At 30.7% G+C, this 19,862-nt stretch overlaps 1 protein-coding gene across 3 annotated transcripts; it reads right to left on the bottom strand.

The window, feature by feature from the left end:
* Nucleotides 1–9,679: 9,679 nt before the first annotated feature.
* Nucleotides 9,680–15,873, bottom strand: LOC125863061 (uncharacterized). 3 transcript variants are annotated; one of them, XM_049543206.1, is made up of 9 exons: nt 15,473–15,734; nt 13,398–13,542; nt 13,195–13,281; nt 12,791–12,918; nt 11,373–11,469; nt 11,199–11,276; nt 10,881–11,106; nt 10,083–10,303; nt 9,680–9,881 (listed from the first exon to the last, which is right to left on the bottom strand). In XM_049543206.1, the coding sequence occupies exons 1-9, from the start codon at nt 15,643–15,645 to the stop codon at nt 9,858–9,860; spliced, it is 1,179 nt and encodes a 392-aa protein (XP_049399163.1). In that variant the 5' UTR covers nt 15,646–15,734; the 3' UTR covers nt 9,680–9,857. The 3 variants fall into 3 exon arrangements, with proteins under 3 accessions (XP_049399163.1, XP_049399165.1, XP_049399164.1); XM_049543208.1 differs by lacking the exon at nt 15,473–15,734 and adding an exon at nt 15,785–15,873 and having other exon boundaries at nt 9,686–9,881; XM_049543207.1 differs by lacking the exon at nt 9,680–9,881 and having other exon boundaries at nt 10,205–10,367.
* Between the last annotated feature and the right edge of the window lie 3,989 nt (nt 15,874–19,862).

The raw sequence follows: 19,862 nt of genomic DNA, 5'->3' as shown, positions 1-19,862 counted from the left end.
TATTAAATATTAATTAATAAAAATATTGAATTAAATAATTATATTAATTATTTTCTTAATAAGTGTGTCAAATCTTAATGTGAAATTATTTTTCTCTTTCCAATACTGACATTTTTTCAGTTTTCAGTTTCCATTTTTCTAATGTATAATATATCTATTGTATATTTTACTTTTTAAAATTTTGTGTATCAATTTTCAAATATATGTTAAAAGAATTCAACTATACCATAAAAAATTGAATTATCATCAAGAATCTAAAAATAAATAAAATTCTAAAATATAACCAACAGTTTCAAATATTTAACGATGACTAGTTACATAAAAAAAGTACTGTATAAGTCAAACAAATAATTAAAAATAGTCCAAGCAGAATCACCTGCAAATTGCAATAAATAAACTTCATGACTATATTCCATTCCAAACAAAAATTCAAAAGAAGTGAAAAGAATATTTCCAAATGCATATAGGGAGTAATAATATGAAAAATTCCATGACTAATTTACTTAAAAAAATAATGTGCAGTACCAAACGAACAAAAATTATTAAAACAATAAAAATATATTAAAAGTCATTGGTTTTATTAATATTACTACTAGAATACTAATTTTACAATTCTAGAAAAAAAGAAGTCAAATGGCCGTTTGGTCAAGCCATCAGATAAAGGGGTTTGTTTTGATATTTTCTTTTTCAAATAAATTGTCCATTTTAGTATTATTATTTTTCTTAAAAAATGACTCTTTTGGCTCCGAACTCTTGATTTGGTTGTTTCTGCGATATATGATATTTGTGTTGGAGCATCGATTAATTTAAATTTGTTTTGTGTAAGAAAAAAAACTTAAGCTCATTTGGAAAAAAATAAATATAAAACTCGAATTTAAAGTTTAAGTGAGAGAATTTTATTCATCCCATCATAACCTTGATTGATGAGAGAATAGGATTACGTGTACATGATGCTCGTCTTTTTTGCTTTGAAGAAGGTTTATTCCTTTAATGTGAAATGTTTTTAATTAGAAATAGAATTTAAGATTTGGTTTATAGAATTTATGATTTTAAATTTATCATGACATTACAAATATAACTAGTATAAACTTATATCATTAAAAAGAAAAAGAATTTTAAAATGAAATAACTTTTAAAAGATATAAAAAATGGGAAAAATAATAATATCATACAAAATGAAACAGATAAACTATAGTAAGTAATTATTCTTCAAACTTTATTAAACAATTATGAAATATAAAAAAAAATAATCACAAAAATCCTGTGTGAGTAAATAATTTCTTACACGTTTTTTTTGTTTAAATAGGAATGAAAACATTTTGTCAGACCATCAAGGACGCGGGGCAAGTTAAATTTCATTTTCGAGTACTAGTATCTATTGAGTATGAAAATTTTTTTGATAGAGAGAATTTCTCAACAAATGAGGTCCTATATGGTACAAATTAAAATTAATCGAGCTCCAATACAAGTATCAGACACCACTTGATAAGAAAAACATTTTGTGATGAGACAATCAATGGATGTCGAACAGTAGATGAGGCTGCAACTCCTATAACTAGAAGTTTTATGTTCGAGACCTGAGTATGAAAAAAATTCTTGATAGAAATTGTTTTTTTCCAAAGGAGGTCCTATGCAGTACAAATTCAAAATAATGAAATTACAATACGAATATCAGACATCAAATAAATTTTTGTTTTAGAAAATATTTTATCAGAGATTATGTCATTTTCCATCGATAGCCGCCAGCCATGTGCAAGAAATTAGAAAGAGCATCCATGAATTCACGTGGTAGGTGAACCTTGCAAGGTCCACAGAAATGGAAGCATCAATTGTCAATTGACATTATTGACGGAGTTAAAATTTTAATTTTATAAACTCTAGGTTTTAAAATAATTATTTTAAATATAATAATTAGGTCTCTAAATTTAATATTTTTAATAACAATTATATTGTTTGAGCAAATATTATTAAGTTCAATCAGTGGCGGATCCAGGATCTTAGGCTCGTGGGTGTTCACTTCTCTTATTATAAAGTTACTATAAATCGCATTGTATAACTGTATAAGTATACAACTATTTAAACGTTATAGTTAAAAACTCTTCATTTCTTAGAAAAACTAAGAAATGAAGTCCAAATTTTCCTAGCTACTCTTACCAATTACAACTAATAATTCACTCATGCAAGCACCCTAATTTATTTTATGTTAAAGAAATGAGCACTACACAACCATTCAAAAATTCATCACTTATATTATTACAAAGTTCATTTTTGATGTACTTCATGGATGAAAAAGCTCGTTCCACAGAAACGGTTGTCACACGAAGAATGAAAGTCAACTTGATAAGCAAATAAACAAGTAGCCAAGTTTGATGCAAATTTGACTTCACCAATACTTTAGCAAAGTCACTAATTTTCTTCAAGTTAAAGAACTTCTTGTTAGAATTACGAGCATAAACTATAAAATTATCAAGCTGACAACTGAGATCTCGAAGCTTATTGTTATCAAACTCATTCATATAATACTCAGTCAACCTCATTATCCTGGTCTTATCAAAACCACCAAATGAACTAATTGGATTCAAGCTAGTCATGCCAAGAAGTAAGTCACTACTCACAACATTAAAACAATTATTAAGCTGTTGAAGATGCAAATTAATAAAGACATAACAAATCTCAACGTGCAAATGATGAGAATATGTAACATCAAGAGATTTACACTTGGACTTTCCTTGAAAGTAGCTACCATTCGTGAAAATGTAACATCAAGAAGTAGTGATTGCCGCTAAAATACACATTTAACAGTAATTAAGCTATTATCCTTAATTAATTGTCGCTAAAGATTATTTTTGTTTTGTATCTATACATATTGATACATAATTTGCAAATAAAATTTTAAAATGTTATATCAAATGTGGAACACCTACTGCTAACTCACGAATCAGGCAAATCACTCTTTGATAGGGATGGACAAAATCAATCCAAATATTCATGATCGATCTAATTCATTTATGTTTGGATAAGTTAATAATCCGCTTATTTTATTATATTAACTCATTTTTATTTCATCCCATTTTAAATTTGAGCTAATATCATTACAAATGTGTTTTTTAAAACATTTAAATAAAACTTCTCATGAATCAATTTGAAATGTATTTTAATATGATATTATAAATAATAATTTATTTTATGCACAAGAAATCTCATGAATCAATTTGAAATGAATTTTAATATGATATTATAAATAATAATTTACTTTATGCACAAGAAAATACATGATCCTAAAATGTTGAGATCTAATAGTAAGAAAAATGTATAATTTATGGGAAAAACAAATTGGGCTGCTAGCAAGAGTCAATCCCTCGACCTAGCAGTCCCACACGCATGACTTTATGATCAGTGCTTTTGTTCAAAATTCAATGGATGCTAATATGTATTATATATTCATTTTTGCAGTTTTTCTATATAAATATACAAAAAAAATTGCCGGGGTCAATGGATGCTTGAGCACCCGGCACGCTCCACATAGATCTGCTCCTGAGTTCAACTAATAGTATGTTGGGTTTATTCGTCATCCATCCCAAATTGACACGAAAAAATTACATCTTTTTTTGTTTTTTTGGGGCAAAAAGTCGATGGGCTAGAATTTTATTTCAGCTATCAAAATGAGGAAAAATTACCTAAACACACATCTTATTTTACCATTATCTGTAATATTCTTTAACATTAAAAAAAATCTCAAAAATCCCTCTCGGATACATCACTTCACTCTCGTTGATACATCCCTATCCATCTCAGATACATCCATCCTCTCTCTGATACATTCCTTCCGGCCTCTTGCATACATCACTCTCCTATATATCTAGATGTCATATCCCCTCTCTGATACATCCCTCCCCTCTTTGATACATCCCTCGCCTATGTATCCGAATGTCTACTGATGTATCCGGAAGTCCAGTGACGTATCTGGAATATAATTGTCTATAAAGATTTTTCTATCCTATATTTTCATCATAGTATTGCATACATGACTAGGGATACTTCAAACAAGAATCTGAAATCCAATCCTCCCTCATGTTTAGGTAGACATGTATTAGATCAGGAGACCCGATGCTTGATCTTCTTCTTTATTAGTCTAGAAGAACTTTGTAAAACTCTTACGCGGTTCTTTTATAATAGATTTTGAGAAAATATAGTTGATAGTGCATACATAGACACTTAAATGTAATTAACACAAAATATCTCTATTTTCAAGCATCATTTTTTACACTATCCACCTTCCACTAGACTAGAGTAGGTATCTATTTCTCGTAATATTTATTCCATATATATCTTTTTGTTTTAAAATTCACCATAATTTTTACATGACTTGTGATACATCAAACATATATATATCTCAATTCAATCCTTCATTTTGTTTGGATAGACACATATTAGACCATAGGGATTATAAAAAAATATTAAAACATGTTCAATAGAGAAGTTTAGTTATATATATTTGATGATTTTTTTTTATAAATACACAATAGAATAAAAGGTACTGAATTCAATCAAATTCATATATCCGGATTAAACATCTACCTATCTACCCTTATATAAAATATAGTTCAGGATATGATTGAATTTGTTGGCATTCATAACAAAAATTCTAAATCCGTCTCTATACGAAGTTTAACGGGGATGAAAGCTTTGTGTGTATGTATATGTACATTATTGTGTTTGTGAATCCAACCAGGGCTCTTCTTTCACATAATTAAAAAAATGGTTTAACCGTACATCATGTTCTTTATTATATAAAGAATAAATAATAAAACATAACATGAAAATTTATTTAAACTCTTTTATTTTTTTAAATATTTTTTTGAACATGTATATATGGTGGTTAACTGTTGTCTTGTTTGGTGAATATTCTTCTTTTAGTGTTACCATATTTTATTTTAGGGAAAAAGCATAAATTCTCCTCTAAAGTTGTGCCAAAAAGTTAGGTACATGCTCAAATTATTGTGGCAAATTATTACACACTTAATCTTGTTCAAAGTGATATTAATATCTCCTTTCGAAGACAATATCAATTTTGTGTAAAAAAGTGTTGTACATGCGTTTTCACACATAAATATTATTTTAAATTATTAGAACCTTTTTTCTTGATATTTTCCTTAACTTTTGTAAAAAAATAAAAATCTGGACATCTTCCTTCTCTCACCATACATATCTCTTTTTAAAATCTGTTTCTTCTTTATTCTTCATTGTTCATAAATTGAAGGGAAAAATAAAAATTTGAAGAGAAAATAGGAGTCAGTCGATTATGAAGTATTGAGATGTTGGCAGCAGTGATAGGCGATGGACAACAACATTACGGCCAATGGAACAAATAAAAATTTCAGATTTGTAAAATTCTTTAAGAATCTTGATAAATATGTATGTAAATCAAGCATTTCATTAGTATTTTTTGTGTGTAATTGATTAATAAAATATGTTATTGATGATATGAGACATAAAAATAACTTTGTGGTGGTTGTTGGTAGTTCTCCGGCGAGAATAGAGAAGACAAAGATTCAGAAATCATTTTCTTCGGTGAACTTTTGAAAAATATAGACAATATAATCATGAATTTTATACATATATGTCATAGAATTTTCAATAGAAATCATTATCTTTCTCATGATTCTTTTTCGGTGATCTTCTTCGATGAATCCTCCGGCGAGTTCAAACGGAAAAATCATGAACTTTAAGTTGAAAATTATTGACTTTTCGATGAAAGTCACCATCCTCTCCACCCCTTTCTATTTTTAAGAGTTCCTTTTTATGGGCAAAGTGTTGGATGTGCTTTCATCAAACAATCAATGACGACAAATGCAGTGATTCCTTAAGAAGAAGAAGAAGACGAACTCAATATAAAGAAAAATGTAAAAGCTTTAAAGAAATTGGGGCCACCAATAAAAACATTAAAAAAAAGAAAAATGAAATAATTAATATATTAAAAATTATAATACATAATTATATGACCAATAAAATAGTGTCATGTGTTGAAATTCGTCATTTTAACATATAATTTTTTCTTCTCACGCACCCTTAGGAAAGGTAAAGACACTTTCTTTGTCATGATACGTTTTAAAGGGGTATTAATATCACTTTGAACAAGATTTGATGTGTAATAGATCGTCACAATAATTTGAGCGTGTAGCTGACTTTTCGACACAAATTTAGGGGAGAATTTATGTTTTTCTCTTTATTTTATAAAACAGTGGTAATAAAAGGATACAAAATCTAAGTTATAAAATTATAATGTTGACTTTTCAAAGAAGAACAGAACATGGAATACACTGATATTAAAAACTAGGCATTAACTACCAACAGGGCCGCCTCTATAGCTTTTTTATTGCCTTGCACCTTTAAGTTATTGAGTATTATTCGTTGAAAATATAAAATTTTCATATAAGAGAAAAAGAAGTAATAAAGTTTTGAGAAATTTTGAATATTACGTTTTAAGAATAATTGGCTCTAACAAATTTCATATATATATATATATATATATATAAAGAAGTAATAAAGTTTTGAGAAATTTTGAATATTATGTTTCAAGAAAAGATTAAATAATTGGCTCTAACAATATATATATATATATACGTGTTTAAAATAATAACACATGCATGTTATTATCGATTGCCTAGAGTCAAATTCAAATGGAGGCCTTAAATTTTAATAAATACTTTTTATGAAGTTTATTATAGCAAATTATTTGAATATCTTTCTTGAGACATAGTGATCAAAATTTGTCAAACTTCTATTACTTTTTTCCTCTTATGTAAAAAGTTTATATTTTCTCAGAATAATATTCCATATAACCCTTTTCTTCATTCAAAATTAAAATAAATTTTAAAACAAAAGCCCTAGCAACTCTAAATACAAAACATACGATTTTCCCCCTAATATTCAGCCAAGCATTTTTTTTTATATATTTTATAATTTTTAATCTATTTATATTTGTTGATTTACCTATATATCTTATTTTACACAATACACCATGAATACTTCAATGCTTGTAGTGATTGTATCAATAACAAAATATCAATGTATACTTATTAATGCTAAATAAATGAGAATTGGAAAAGCACAATAACAACCTATCTAGTGAAATCTCACTAGAATTATATAACTTTATTAGTTTATTTAATAAATATCTTTTTACTAATCAATATTGAAATTCGACAATAAATAATGAGAATCGGCAAAGTAGTATTATTGACTATTGAGTATTGATGTCTATTTTGATAACTAATTTTTAATAATATTAATTGAAGATCTCAATGTTTTGGGAATGAAGAACATGATTTTTTAAAAATGATTTTACAGAATTTGCATATTACAAGACAAGATCATATTACTTTCAATTTCGTTGGGCTAAACAATTCTTTATTTCAAATTATCTTTTCTTTTTTTTTTGCAAGTTGATAAGTTCTTTTATTCCCCTATTGAAAATACCATGTTTATTTATAATTTTATATTATTTTTTATGAGAGGTGTGATTTGTCCATTACAATTTTTTTTTAAAGCTAGGAAAGGAGGGATGTGATTCCCCAATTGAAAATGTTATATTTGTGTGATTTTCCAATTGAAAATGTTATGTTTACTTTTTTGTTTTTATGAGGGGGTGATTCCTTCATTATATATTATTTCTATTGTCTTATTAAAGAAGGGTTGCCACTCCTCCCTTACATATTGTTTTTGTTATTCTATGAGAAGAGTAGGGATGTGATTCCCCTATTGAAATAGTTGTGTTTACTTATTTATTTTTTGTGAGGGGTGTGATTCCTCCATTACACTTTATTTTTGTTTTGCTGTGAAAAGAGGGATTTGATTCCCCTACTAAAAATGTCATGTTTACTTATATTCTTGGCGAAGTCTTTATTTCATAGAATTTTTTTAATTAATTCTTGTGAATTGAAATGGATAGATTTTTTTAAAAGAAACTTAATTCTACTTGATCAAGTTCTAGTTTTAGATGAAGTGAGAATACACTTAAATTCGATCCTGAAGAAAGAATACACATTAATAAATAATTATAGCCTCCGGATACGAGATGAAGTGAGAAGACATTATATTCAACAAAGGTCTTGCTAAGCGGGTGTTTCTGAATTTCCTTAAATTATACCTTCAGCCATAGGTTTGCTACAATTATAGGGTTGTTCATGATTATGGTTAAAAAACCAAACCAAACCGTAATCCGAACCAAATCGATTTAAAAAATCGATATTTGGTATGGTTTGATTTTAAATTTTGAAAACCGATACTATTTGGTTTTATTTTGGTTTTACTAAAAAATAACGGCAAAATAACCAAACCGAGCCGATAAATTAGATATATAAATTTTATAATTAATTATATATTATTCATAAATAAAATATAAATATTTTGTTAAATTTGAATTAACTCAAGTCTTTAACTCTACCATTTTCTCAAGCCCAATTATAACAATCCTAAGTTTAAGTCCATCACAATCCTTTGTCTTTACCTACCCAACTTCACATAAAATAGTAACACTTTCTTTTAAGAGCAACTTTCACATATAACAAACACAAAAATCATATTTGTATGTTATAATTATAGTTTGCATAATTGCGCTCCATAGCAAACATAAATATGTATATTTCACTATATATATACAAAAGAAAGCAGTTGTATATAATATGTTTCTGTTTCGGTATACATATGCAAAAGATCAATTGTATATAAAGAGAGAAAGAGAGAAAGAAAGAAAGAAAGACAAAAGAGAACTGTATAGAGAAATATTTGTATTGTATAATTATAAGTGTATAGAACGAAAATATATGTATTTGCATGTGTATATACAATTTTCTCTCGCTTTAACCAAACAAAAACACAATTTATACATTTCTGTTTGTATAAGCGAGAGAGGCGAGGGAGAGATTGGCAAGCGAGATCTGGGAGAGGGGAACAAAAAATAAAAAAAATAAAAAAAATAAAAAAAATAAAAATAAAATATATATATATATATATATATACACACACACAATTTTCTCTCGCTTTATACAAACACAAACACAAACACAAACACTATACATTTGCGTTTGTATAAAAGCGAGAGAGGCGAGGGAGAGAACGAGAATGACGAGCGAAATTCACCAGGAGAGAGGCGAAATAGCAACAATTTGCTATGTAGTACAATTAAATCAAACTATGTTTATAATATTTAATTTGAATTAATAGTTTGCTATTATATACAATTTTCCCTTCTTTTAATTGAATCACTTTGTTCATGTAATGATAACTCTAGTATTATTTAATTGCTTAATTGAACCGACAATAATTTTTCTGTAGATTGTTCATGTACTAGGTGTTTGTGTCTATCGAGATACGTACGTCTTCATAAAAACTATTACTTTCAAACCGAATAAACCAGAAAAACTAAACCAAACCGACAATAATCAAACTGATAGTTATTTTATTCATTTGGTTTGGTTTAGTTTTAAAAAATTTAAAAACCGACTAGATTATAAACACTAAAACATCTTTACACTACTCCAGGAGGAAATGATCAAAACATTTTTCATTAACAGTCACCTAAACTTGGCCAAAGCAAACTAGCACAAGAAACATAGATGTCTCTTCAATCAAAGTCCAAAGCAAAATCATGGATGACTATCGATGATTTCAAAGCTAGTTCCATGGAAATGAAGATGCAAACACAAAGAACAATCTCTTGCACGGACGATACTTAAACACACCTCAATTGGTTACATAGCTTATCACAGTCTATGTTATCATCCTCTTCTGAAGAGAACTAACTTCTAACTTAATAAAAGGATCCCCTTCTTTATCTCTCATGTTGATGTACTCCATTAGTTGGGTTGAAGGGCTACATGCTGCAGAACAATTAAAAGAAAAAAGGAATCATGCCTAAGTAGTCTACGAGTGCGATTACTTGGGCAATCTGAATAACAAGTTAAAATAAGTTTCATACACGTCAATGGGTGAAAAATGGATAGTAATTAGTAGGTATTAAAACATATTATCATAAATAACACAGCCAAGATCTTATGAAGTTCACCAAATTGTTTACTTACCTTAATTTGTGTTCTGTTGTATGTATAAGTTATGTGAACTAATCCATCGCTAGCTTGGATAACAGCCGGATAAGAGAACTCTCCTACAGGTTCCTCGAGTGTGACAACATCATACCACGAGTCTCCATCATCTTCTGAGAGTGCTACCTTGAGCACACCCCTAGAAATGGTATTGTACGCAAGCAAAAGACGTCCATCTTTCAGCTTAACCCCATCAATCCCTGCTTATGAAATATCACATAATCGATAACTATGTCGGAATGAATAACTTCTCCTCATATATTCCTGTGAAGTGATATTACTAATGTTCACATATATAGTTTCATAAAGGCATAATAAATAAATAGACACTCAAACTTGGCCTCAGTCGGCAAGTAAGAACTCCAACTTTGAGAGTGCACGTCTAGACACCTCAACTTCATCTCAACCGGCAACTAAACACTCCAACCAATTAAACACTCCAACTCGTTCCCTCTATATCTTGTGGACAACCGATGGTGACGTGACACACAAATTTTGGAGGTGTCTAGATGATCAATTTTATAAGTTAAAGTGTTCAACTGATAGTTGAGGTGTCTGCATGTGCATACTCAAATTTGGAGTGTTTAGTCGTTGGTTGAAGCAAAGTTAAAGTATCTATATATTATGCCTTTCAGCAAACATGTAAGTTTGGTCACCTGTTAAAATATCTTGTAGCTAAGCAAAGCTATGAAGAAACAAACCGAGTTTGTAACCATTGTAGTATAGGTACATAATTTCAACAACTTAAAGCTGAACTGTACTTTCTTAAATAGTTACCTGAGTTAGGATTGGGCAATTCAGTAGGCTTTGCATAACTCCAAGTATAACCACCGTCATGGGATTCCGACATGCAGATTTTATTGATACCAGCAAATGATCTTAGAAGAATACGCAATGTTCCATTTGCAGTCTGATAAGGAACGGGTTGAATCACACTAAGAGGGTTATTCTCGATGTATATTGGACCATACTTTCTCCACGTCCTACCTGAATCAGCTGTCATCTGTAGTAAAGAAACGTATGCTAATCTTTAGTACCTTTCGAACACACTAGGAATGGATACTTTTAGTGTTTTACTCAACTATTTAGTACAACCTCCATCCATGCTCCCCAAGAGTTCCAACTCTCCACAGATGATCCACAAAGCAAAGAACCACTTTCCAGCATGATAGGCTAATGAAAATAAGTGAAAACTAATTTTTAGCTTATCAGATATGGTACATCTACGATAGCATGGAACTTCGAGTATTGAATTGTTCAAATTCATGCCTTATTTTTTATTGGCCCCAATATACCAGGAGGAAGCTGTTCTCTTTTCGTCCATGTAACACCACCATCATAAGACCGCTTCAAGCATCCACTCCATCTAATGTACAAAAACCATCAGCAAGCATCGGGAGCACAAAGTTATTGTCCTGATTATACTGCATAATAGCCATTATTTCTTGTCCTGATTAAGTTATCGTCTAAAACAAGATTTAAGAATTATAAAATATTGTAAGTTTGATTAACCGTTAATTTTAGAATTACGTTTAAATGCTAGAAAGAATTTAGAAAAGTTTAGTCAAATAATTCGTTTGAATTTAGGAATGCTAACTTGGTCATCTAATTTGGCTGACAGAAAATGAAATTGGAAGTAGGCCTTGCTATTCAACTTTGGAGAAATCGCACATGACAAACTGGATAACGCTCCAAAGTTAGAGAACCTTGCATAAGTAATGAAGTGGGATCACTCAGAAAACAACATATTATGCATTAAGGGGTGAAATGACAGAAGTAACTAAATGATATCACAAACTAATGAATGACAGAGTATACCTGTTCAACGAGATGTTGAGAAGTATTGATAGTATAGTGTTTAATTAGTGATGTCCGAGGTAAGAGGCAAGTTTGAACATAATCTCATGGACGTGGTAAATCATAATTGTATTCAACAAAGTAGTAAAGATAGTAGTGATGTATATTCAGCAATGAATTGTGATGTAACTCGATTACTATGCATAACCAAGGAATTATCAACATCTGAGAATGAAAACTAGCTTACTATTATTGCATGAAACGAGAAGTCAACACATTTGAAGATAATATTAAAATTTTCTCAATTATTCTATGATTAATACATAGTTGAGATGTAAGGAAATACAATTAAGACTTACAAAATTACTTATTTCATTGTTTGACTTTATGCACAAAAACACATCTTTGTATGAAATGCAACACCTTTGACTTTATGCACAAAACAGAACCTGGAATCTGGATATGTGAATATCTTCATCTTGATATGGAATTTTAATTGAGATGAGTCTACGAACTTAATGTTTCGTTAACACTATTGTAATATTTCATGGCATCATATGATCAAAAAATTATCATAGTTCTTCAAGTTTCACTTTAATGATGGAACGCAAGTAGCAAGACACATCCTTTTAATTTTCTACTGAGATGCTGAAAATGTTTAACAGATACATGTCTATAAATACTTGTGAATGTACTCCCAAATTATATCCTCCTTATAGTAATTTAGTGACACGTCATTCTATAAAATTTAGTTGTGGAAAAGATCTGATAATAAAATGATATGTTTGAAACTTAAAGCTTAAACAGTATTATGGATGTCTATGTCTGATTAGATATCTACATAACATAATCTAGCCACTAGATTAAAAAGGAAGCCTGAATATACTTACTTTTGTACCTCTTGCCCGATTTTATAGAATAAGAGTATTTCACTGGAAGGAAGCTTAAACAGTACAGGATTCCACATTGGAACATTAAATTGCTCATCAGCAATAACAGGAGCGGTCCAATGGCCTTCCTGCTCAAAATGTTCCATGTTTTCAGTTTCATTTTCCCATAATAGATTAAAAAAGACGACTCATATGGAGCTTGGCATATGAATAAGTTTGTAATGCTATTTAGGAAAGGACAATAGTATGTTCTGAAACTGACTTAATTGATATAAACGAACTATAAAGTCAAAATCAGTAATTGGTTTGCAAGTAAAAAAGCATACAATATCTGATACGAAGGAAACACGATAAACCACCAAGAAGTTAGAGAACTCAAGCTAAGTTGTACAGGACGTGATTACCTTAAAAGTTTGTACCCAAATTTTCACATCAGGAGCTCCCTCGACTGTACCACCGAAATAAGCAACCAAGAAATGATCCTTATTCACCTTTATAAGAACCAAATCAGTCGCAATCTCAATCCATCAGTCAATGAAAAACCAAATCAGCTATATTCTCAGTAAATCTAGCTAATCAGTGAACCACAACTAAAATTTATCACAACCTCAACAATAGTTGAAGCATGACAATTACTGAACGGAGTTGAATTTGCTGCAAAAGTAAACTCCTCCACCAATGGATCCCATGTCTGATTGCTACTCTTCATTTTGGCAAGCGTTGTGGTACTTGTTAGTACTCTCCTTTCCTCACTATATTAAATTGATCAAAAAGAAGTAAGGTTCTTTTGAAGAAGCACGTATATTGAAATTGAAGGGTGAAAAAAGAAAATAAATACTATAGAGATAATAGTAAAAAAACACACCTAAAGTATCACTTTTTTCTTATGTTTCCTACCTGAACTATTTATCAAAACACATCTTTGCATTTCCTACCTCAAGAAAATTATACTTCAAGTGTGTGATTTTTGACCATTATCTCATAATTAGAAAGGAGCTAATTTTTCAAAAGAACACTATTAAAAAACTAAATTTAGCAACGGACAAATTTTGTAGCTAAACAGCAAAATATGTGACTAATCCTATTTAGCAACAGATTTCCATTGGCATAATACATAAATTGGACCCTTAACTTGGCTTCAAATTATAACTTTGACCTTTAACTTTGTGAGTGCACAAATAGGCACTTTAAACTATCCAAAACTTAAACAAAAAAACACTCGGATCCTACCTGGCAAAATGCGTGAAATAAACTCAAATTAGGCGCGTCAGATGTAAAAATCGAGGGGCCCAACAGTAAAAAAAGCATTGAAAGGACAATTAAACCCTCTTTATATTTTTTTCAACAATTTTCCCCTTTTTTTGCATTATTTGTTGTTCACTGCAAAATGCAAGTGACATTTAATAAATTTTTTTGTTATTGCGAAAAAAAATTATAATGAAGGTTTTTTTTTTTGGCAAGATGGGTGAGTATACACTTGTAAAAGTCGAATGCAATTTAAGTTCGAAGGTTCTCGATTAATGAATCCGATCCACACTTAAGGGACTCCTTACATTTTGATTAGGTATCAGATTGCTACTCAAATTTGCCAAAAATCTCTAAAAAATTCATTCAAACAATTTATCAAACACTTTAAGTGCACCATTTTACTTAATAATTTTTAGCACTGTATGTTCATTTTTTGGCCTCCAAAAATTCATAATTGTAATTTGCTATTCACTATGACAATCACAATACACAAAACACTCTGTTTTTTCCACCAAGTATTTGACAACTTAAAGCACAAATACACTTTAACTAAAGAAAAGAAGGAGAAGTTCATTGATTCTCATGTCTTCCCATATTTATAGGCTGCTCTGAAATATTTTGCAACAAAAACAATAGTAAAAAAATGCTGAAATGACAACTCTATCCCCCGAATTCCGGCCAATCTCCGGCAACGCAAAACCCCCGTTCATTTTCTTCTTTTTCAGGCAAAACGCCACCACCAAATGAGCCCCAAACAAGTACCTCCAACCCAGCCGTTCTCCTTCTTCCTCACACCGGAGCACAACCGATGAAGCGAACTAGCTTCGAGCTCGCTAAACCCACCAAATACCCGACCCCAAACCCATCAGATCCGCCATCTCCGGCGAGAATCATCACGAAACAACACTGCTACAACCAGCAGCTCGAACCAGACACAAAACAGCAACCAAATGACCCCCCAAACCCATGAAAACAGACCCAATGAGCTCCAAGCTAGCAAAACCATTAGGAGGAATTAATTTTGATTCTTGTATATAAATTAAAATTAATTTTGATTTTTTTTAGTTCTAAAATGACGTGTAAAATATTTAATTAGTTGGCAGCCATTGAGTTGCTCACTAATACACGTGGGAGCGTTTGCATTTCACGCTCTTTGGCTCCGAAAATCATGTGTTTATTTATTTAAAGGTAGGATAGTTAAAGTGCCTATTTGTGCATTATCAAAGTTGGAGGTCAAAGTTAAAATTTGAAGCCAAGTTTAAGGGTCAATATATGTGTTATGCCGATTTCCATTAGCTACGAATGAAATAGCTATGTATTACCTACAAAGTTCGTAGCTAATTCCATTTTTTTTAGTACCAAACTCAGAAAAAATCAAAATAATAGTGATAATTTAATGAGTTATGTTCAATTTCAAAAAGAATATACATATACCGTGCACGCACGTATAAGCTAGAAATAACCAACTTATTTTGGGTCTTCAACACATTCATAAACCCAGAAAAAGAATAACTTAATTGAGAAAAATTGAAGAAGGAAACCCAAAAAATGAAAAGAAACAACAATGTAATCAACACAAAGCTTGAAGGTTTAGAGCAGTTTGCCATGAAATACAACTCAAGTACAGAAACAAAAAAAATCTCAAATTCAGCATTTCAGCTCAACAAATGAGTACATATTAATACCAAGAGCACATAATTTTGCAGATACGACAAGAAATAGGAAACAATCGGAGAAGAAAAGTACCTGCAGTCGAAAAATGGCGAGAGATAGTTGTGGGGTTGACCAATGTGCTCATATAATTCAAGATTTTGGACATTATTCTACTAATTTTCTAATTCTTTTTCTTTTGGAAACAACCTAATTTCACAAATATTTATTCTGAAATAATTACATATTGTCTTTTTGATTAGGAGTAATAATTTTGTACCAATTTTCAAATTAGATATACTAGTAGATACATATATTTTTGACATCAAATATACATTTTTTTAAAGATGCATGAGGCTTAATTGATAAATAAATGTGGTATAGAAAATGTAGCGTGTGAATCAGCCTTGAAATTTTTGCAACACCTTAACCACTAGGCTAAATCTTTAACTTGTGTCAAGAGATGTCAATATTTATATATATTTATTAATGGAAAAATCATATATACTTCCTTTGTCCCATATTTTTTTTTTGATGACAAGGAAAATTCGCAGCCGCTACCCTTTGGGTGCACACAATCCCTGCTCCTATGCAATAGCTCGCAAACCACATAGGAGAGGTAACCCACACTAGGTAAGCCCGGTGCGACGAGCTCGACCCAGAAGGCAAACCCCTTGCTTTCGCTGGCAAGGGGTTTCGAACTTGAGACCTCCAACATGGAAGTCTCAAGCCTAAATCACTCGGCCACCCCGAAGGGTACCTTTGTCCCATTTTATGTGAGGTAATTTGATTCGGCACGAAGTTTAACAAAGAAATGAAAACTTTCAAAACTTGTGGTCTAAAATAAATGATAGAAATTTGTGTGGCTATAAATTATTTCATTGAGGAGAAAGTTAACTTTAAATTTAAATTGTTACTTAATATATAAATATGTCATTCTTTTAGAGACCGATTAAAAAGAAAAGTAAATCAAATAAATTGAGAGATGAGAAATATAATTTTCAATGAAAGGAGGTAACTTGACACCACTTGAATAAGGGTGGGTCCGCCCTAATTATTAGGGTTGCTCTTGTAAGAAGAAAAATGAATCATTAGGAATGATGCATGCTTGCATATCAATGGGGAAAAATTTCAATATCCATGGAGGATATGTTGACAAGGCCAACAGGGAAACTACAGGCAAAAAGAATGCCAAGTAATGCTACCTCTTAATTTTATTTTGAAAGTACTGTTGTGCACAAAGTTTTAATTGTAAAAGGTTATTAATATTTGTGATTATTAAATTATGATAATTAAATTATTTTGAGTATAAAAATATATTTTTTTAAAAAATAATTTATGTAAAGTTTGTCACGTGAAATAAGACAAATAATAAGATGCTTTAAATAACTTCTTTGACTTACATTTATCTCTTCTCGAACCACCACCGCTTACCTCCTCATTAGGACTATATGCTCAAACTATCTCGATCTTACTTTCCTTAATTTATCCACCACAAAGGTCACTCTGATTTTATTCGGTGCATCTTCATTTCTAATTTTATAGCTCCGAATATGCTCACACATTCACCTCATCATCTTTATTTCTAGGACATCATCTTTTGAACATAAAAGTTGTCCATACAAAGGTCATCCCCCAAAAAGATAGTTTTAAGCATCTTTGATTTGTGATTCAGGAAAGTTGGGATATCAACGATGATATCACATATTGTATTGGTGCAGTATGAATGAAGTGGAAGCTTGCCTCTGGAGTCTTTGTCTGATAAAAAGGTACCATCAAAACTTAAAGGTAAGTTCTATAGTGATGGTTAGACCCATTTTGTTGTATGAGGTAAATTATTGTATAGTCAAGAACTCTCATGTTCAGAAGATGCATGTTGTGAAAATGAGGATGTTGAGGTAGATATAAGGAGCGATAAGATTGGGAATGAGGATATCCTGGATAAGGTGAGAGAGACCTTTGTGGTAGATAATATGAGAGAAGCGCGATTGCGATTGTTTGTACATGTGAACAGAAGTTGCGCAGATGTCCAAGTGAGAAGGTGCAAGAGGTTGGATATAGTAGGTATGAAGCGAGGTAGAGATGAGTCAAAAAAATTAAAGTATTGGAGATAAGTGATTAGACATGACATGACATAACTTTTTTTCTCGAGGACATGACATTAGCTTATATAAGAGAATGTAGAGGATGTGTATTAGAGTAGAAGGTTAGTAGGTAGTGGAGTGTCGTCTTACTTTTTAAGGGTTTAGACATGTAATGACCCACATGGTTGTTTTGTTCTTTTGAACCCATTGTTGTGTCCAAATGCACACACAAGTGTGTATATATATGAGCGTACAAATAATATAGGATTTTTAGTTCAGATTTCGTACCCACAAAGACTTGTCAAACTATTTACTAAATTGAACTAATGTTGATTATTTATTCAAATGATAAAAAGTTTTATTTATGATTTAACAAAATAAAAAATAAAAAAGAGAATAATTAATGAACAAATAATCAAACAAAGAGTAGATTTCTTACGTAATCAATGAATGAAATCACTCTAATTAAGGTTATGAATTTGCTAGCAATCATGTTGAGTAATCACTTGAACTGACTCTGACTTTTTATCGGGTTACACATTGTGGATTGATAAAACTTTATTAAGCGTTTTGCCAACAAATCTAAGACTACTTGACTATTCCTATCACCTATATTTCTATTGTCGCCGATCGATAGTAAAGTGCATGTAGTAAATCATTCAAATTCCAAAAAACTAGGACAAGCTAGTTTTTGAGCCCAATTCTATTTTTTGGGAACTTTTAAAAATTTATGCCAAATTTTTATATTTAGCCCATCATTTATTAATTTTGTTTATGATGTGTTTGTTGTTATTTGACTCTCAAGTTTGTAATGATATTGCTCCACAGAACTTGTTAAAAGTAATGTAAATATAAAAATTGAATGCTCCTCTATGAGTTGAGAAACTTGAGTAACTCCTACAATGATCTGTGAAATTGTTTATAAACAAGTTAGAACTTATAATATAAGAGTTTAGTTTTTATCACAGAACATGTTCATTATAAAATGATAATACAAATTTATGGATATTTTTAATAGTTCTTAAAAAGGGAGAATACGCGGATAGGCAAACATATACTAGTTAATTAGCTAACATAGTTATAGTTTCAATTAATTACCACTCACAACCTCTTTTTAGCTATAATTATGAGTGTCTGTCTCCTCTCTTCCTCTCTCTCGCCTTTCTCCTCTCTTATACATATACAAATATAAATTATACATATACATATACAATTATATGACATATAGACAAATACAATTTGTCTCTCTCTACTCTCTGCCCTCTCTCACTCGCCTCTTTCCTTCCTCTCCCAGTCTCGCTCGCCTCTCTCCTCACTCTCCCAATCTTGCTCGTCAGATATACAAATACATATGTATAGTGTACGTAGTTAGATATATATACAATTATCTGACAGATATAAATGCAATTCACCTCTCTCCACTCTCTGCCCTCTCTCGCTCGTCTCTCTCCTCCCTCTCCCAATCTCGCTCGCCTCTCTCCTCCCTCTCCCAATCTCGCTCGCCTCTCTCCTCCCTCTAACATGTAGCTACGAATTGTAATTAACAAACTATAGTTATGAAGCCTAATTAAGTTATTTTTAGTGGCTATTTGCGAAATTTCCTCTCCTTAAAACTTATGAATATAAATCATTTCTTCTATAAAAATCAAATACTTTTCCCAACAATTATGACCAAACACATGGTGAAATTTCACACAAAAATTACGTGTCAAAAATATTTTTAAAATCTATGGCCAAATGCTAGTTTAAATTACTAAACCGGTGAACATGTGCTGTTTGATCACGGAACCTTAGATTAGTAAAAAGTGCACCTTAAATCACAAGCTCCATGGGTTCTTCCATCTAAAATAATAATAACTCTATGTAATGTCCATTGATTGGAAGAATCCAGAAGGAATCTCTTAACCTTTTGATGATTCCAACTACTTTTTGTGGTAAAAGAAAAATTGAAATTTGAGGAATAGGAACTTGATTCATCCATTATCATTTATCCTCCTCTACTTTCCAATATAATAACCAACCATTTATTGCACCTTTTTTATTGCCCTTCTACACAAGTTGCCTCATAAATACATCAACTCATTGTCATT

This window comes from Solanum stenotomum, chromosome 4 (assembly GCF_019186545.1).
Source record: "Solanum stenotomum isolate F172 chromosome 4, ASM1918654v1, whole genome shotgun sequence".
NCBI classification, from domain to species: domain Eukaryota; kingdom Viridiplantae; phylum Streptophyta; class Magnoliopsida; order Solanales; family Solanaceae; genus Solanum; species Solanum stenotomum.
The sequence above is the reverse complement of the archived record's forward strand: the minus strand, read 5'-3'. Positions and strand labels throughout refer to the sequence as shown.

What these genes read in the sequence shown, in the direction of transcription:
- LOC125863061 (XM_049543206.1), bottom strand. Translation starts at nt 15,645, where the DNA reads ATGGCAAACTGCTCTAAACCTTCAAGCTTTGTGTTGATTACATTGTTG. An exon ending in AGCTTATACGTGCGTGCACG is followed by an intron (nt 13,543 to 15,472) that starts GTATATGTATAT and finishes AATTTAATATAG; the next exon opens with TGAGGAAAGGAGAGTACTAA. An exon ending in ATCGGGCAAGAGGTACAAAA is followed by an intron (nt 11,470 to 12,790) that starts GTAAGTATATTC and finishes TTTGTACATTAG; the next exon opens with ATGGAGTGGATGCTTGAAGC.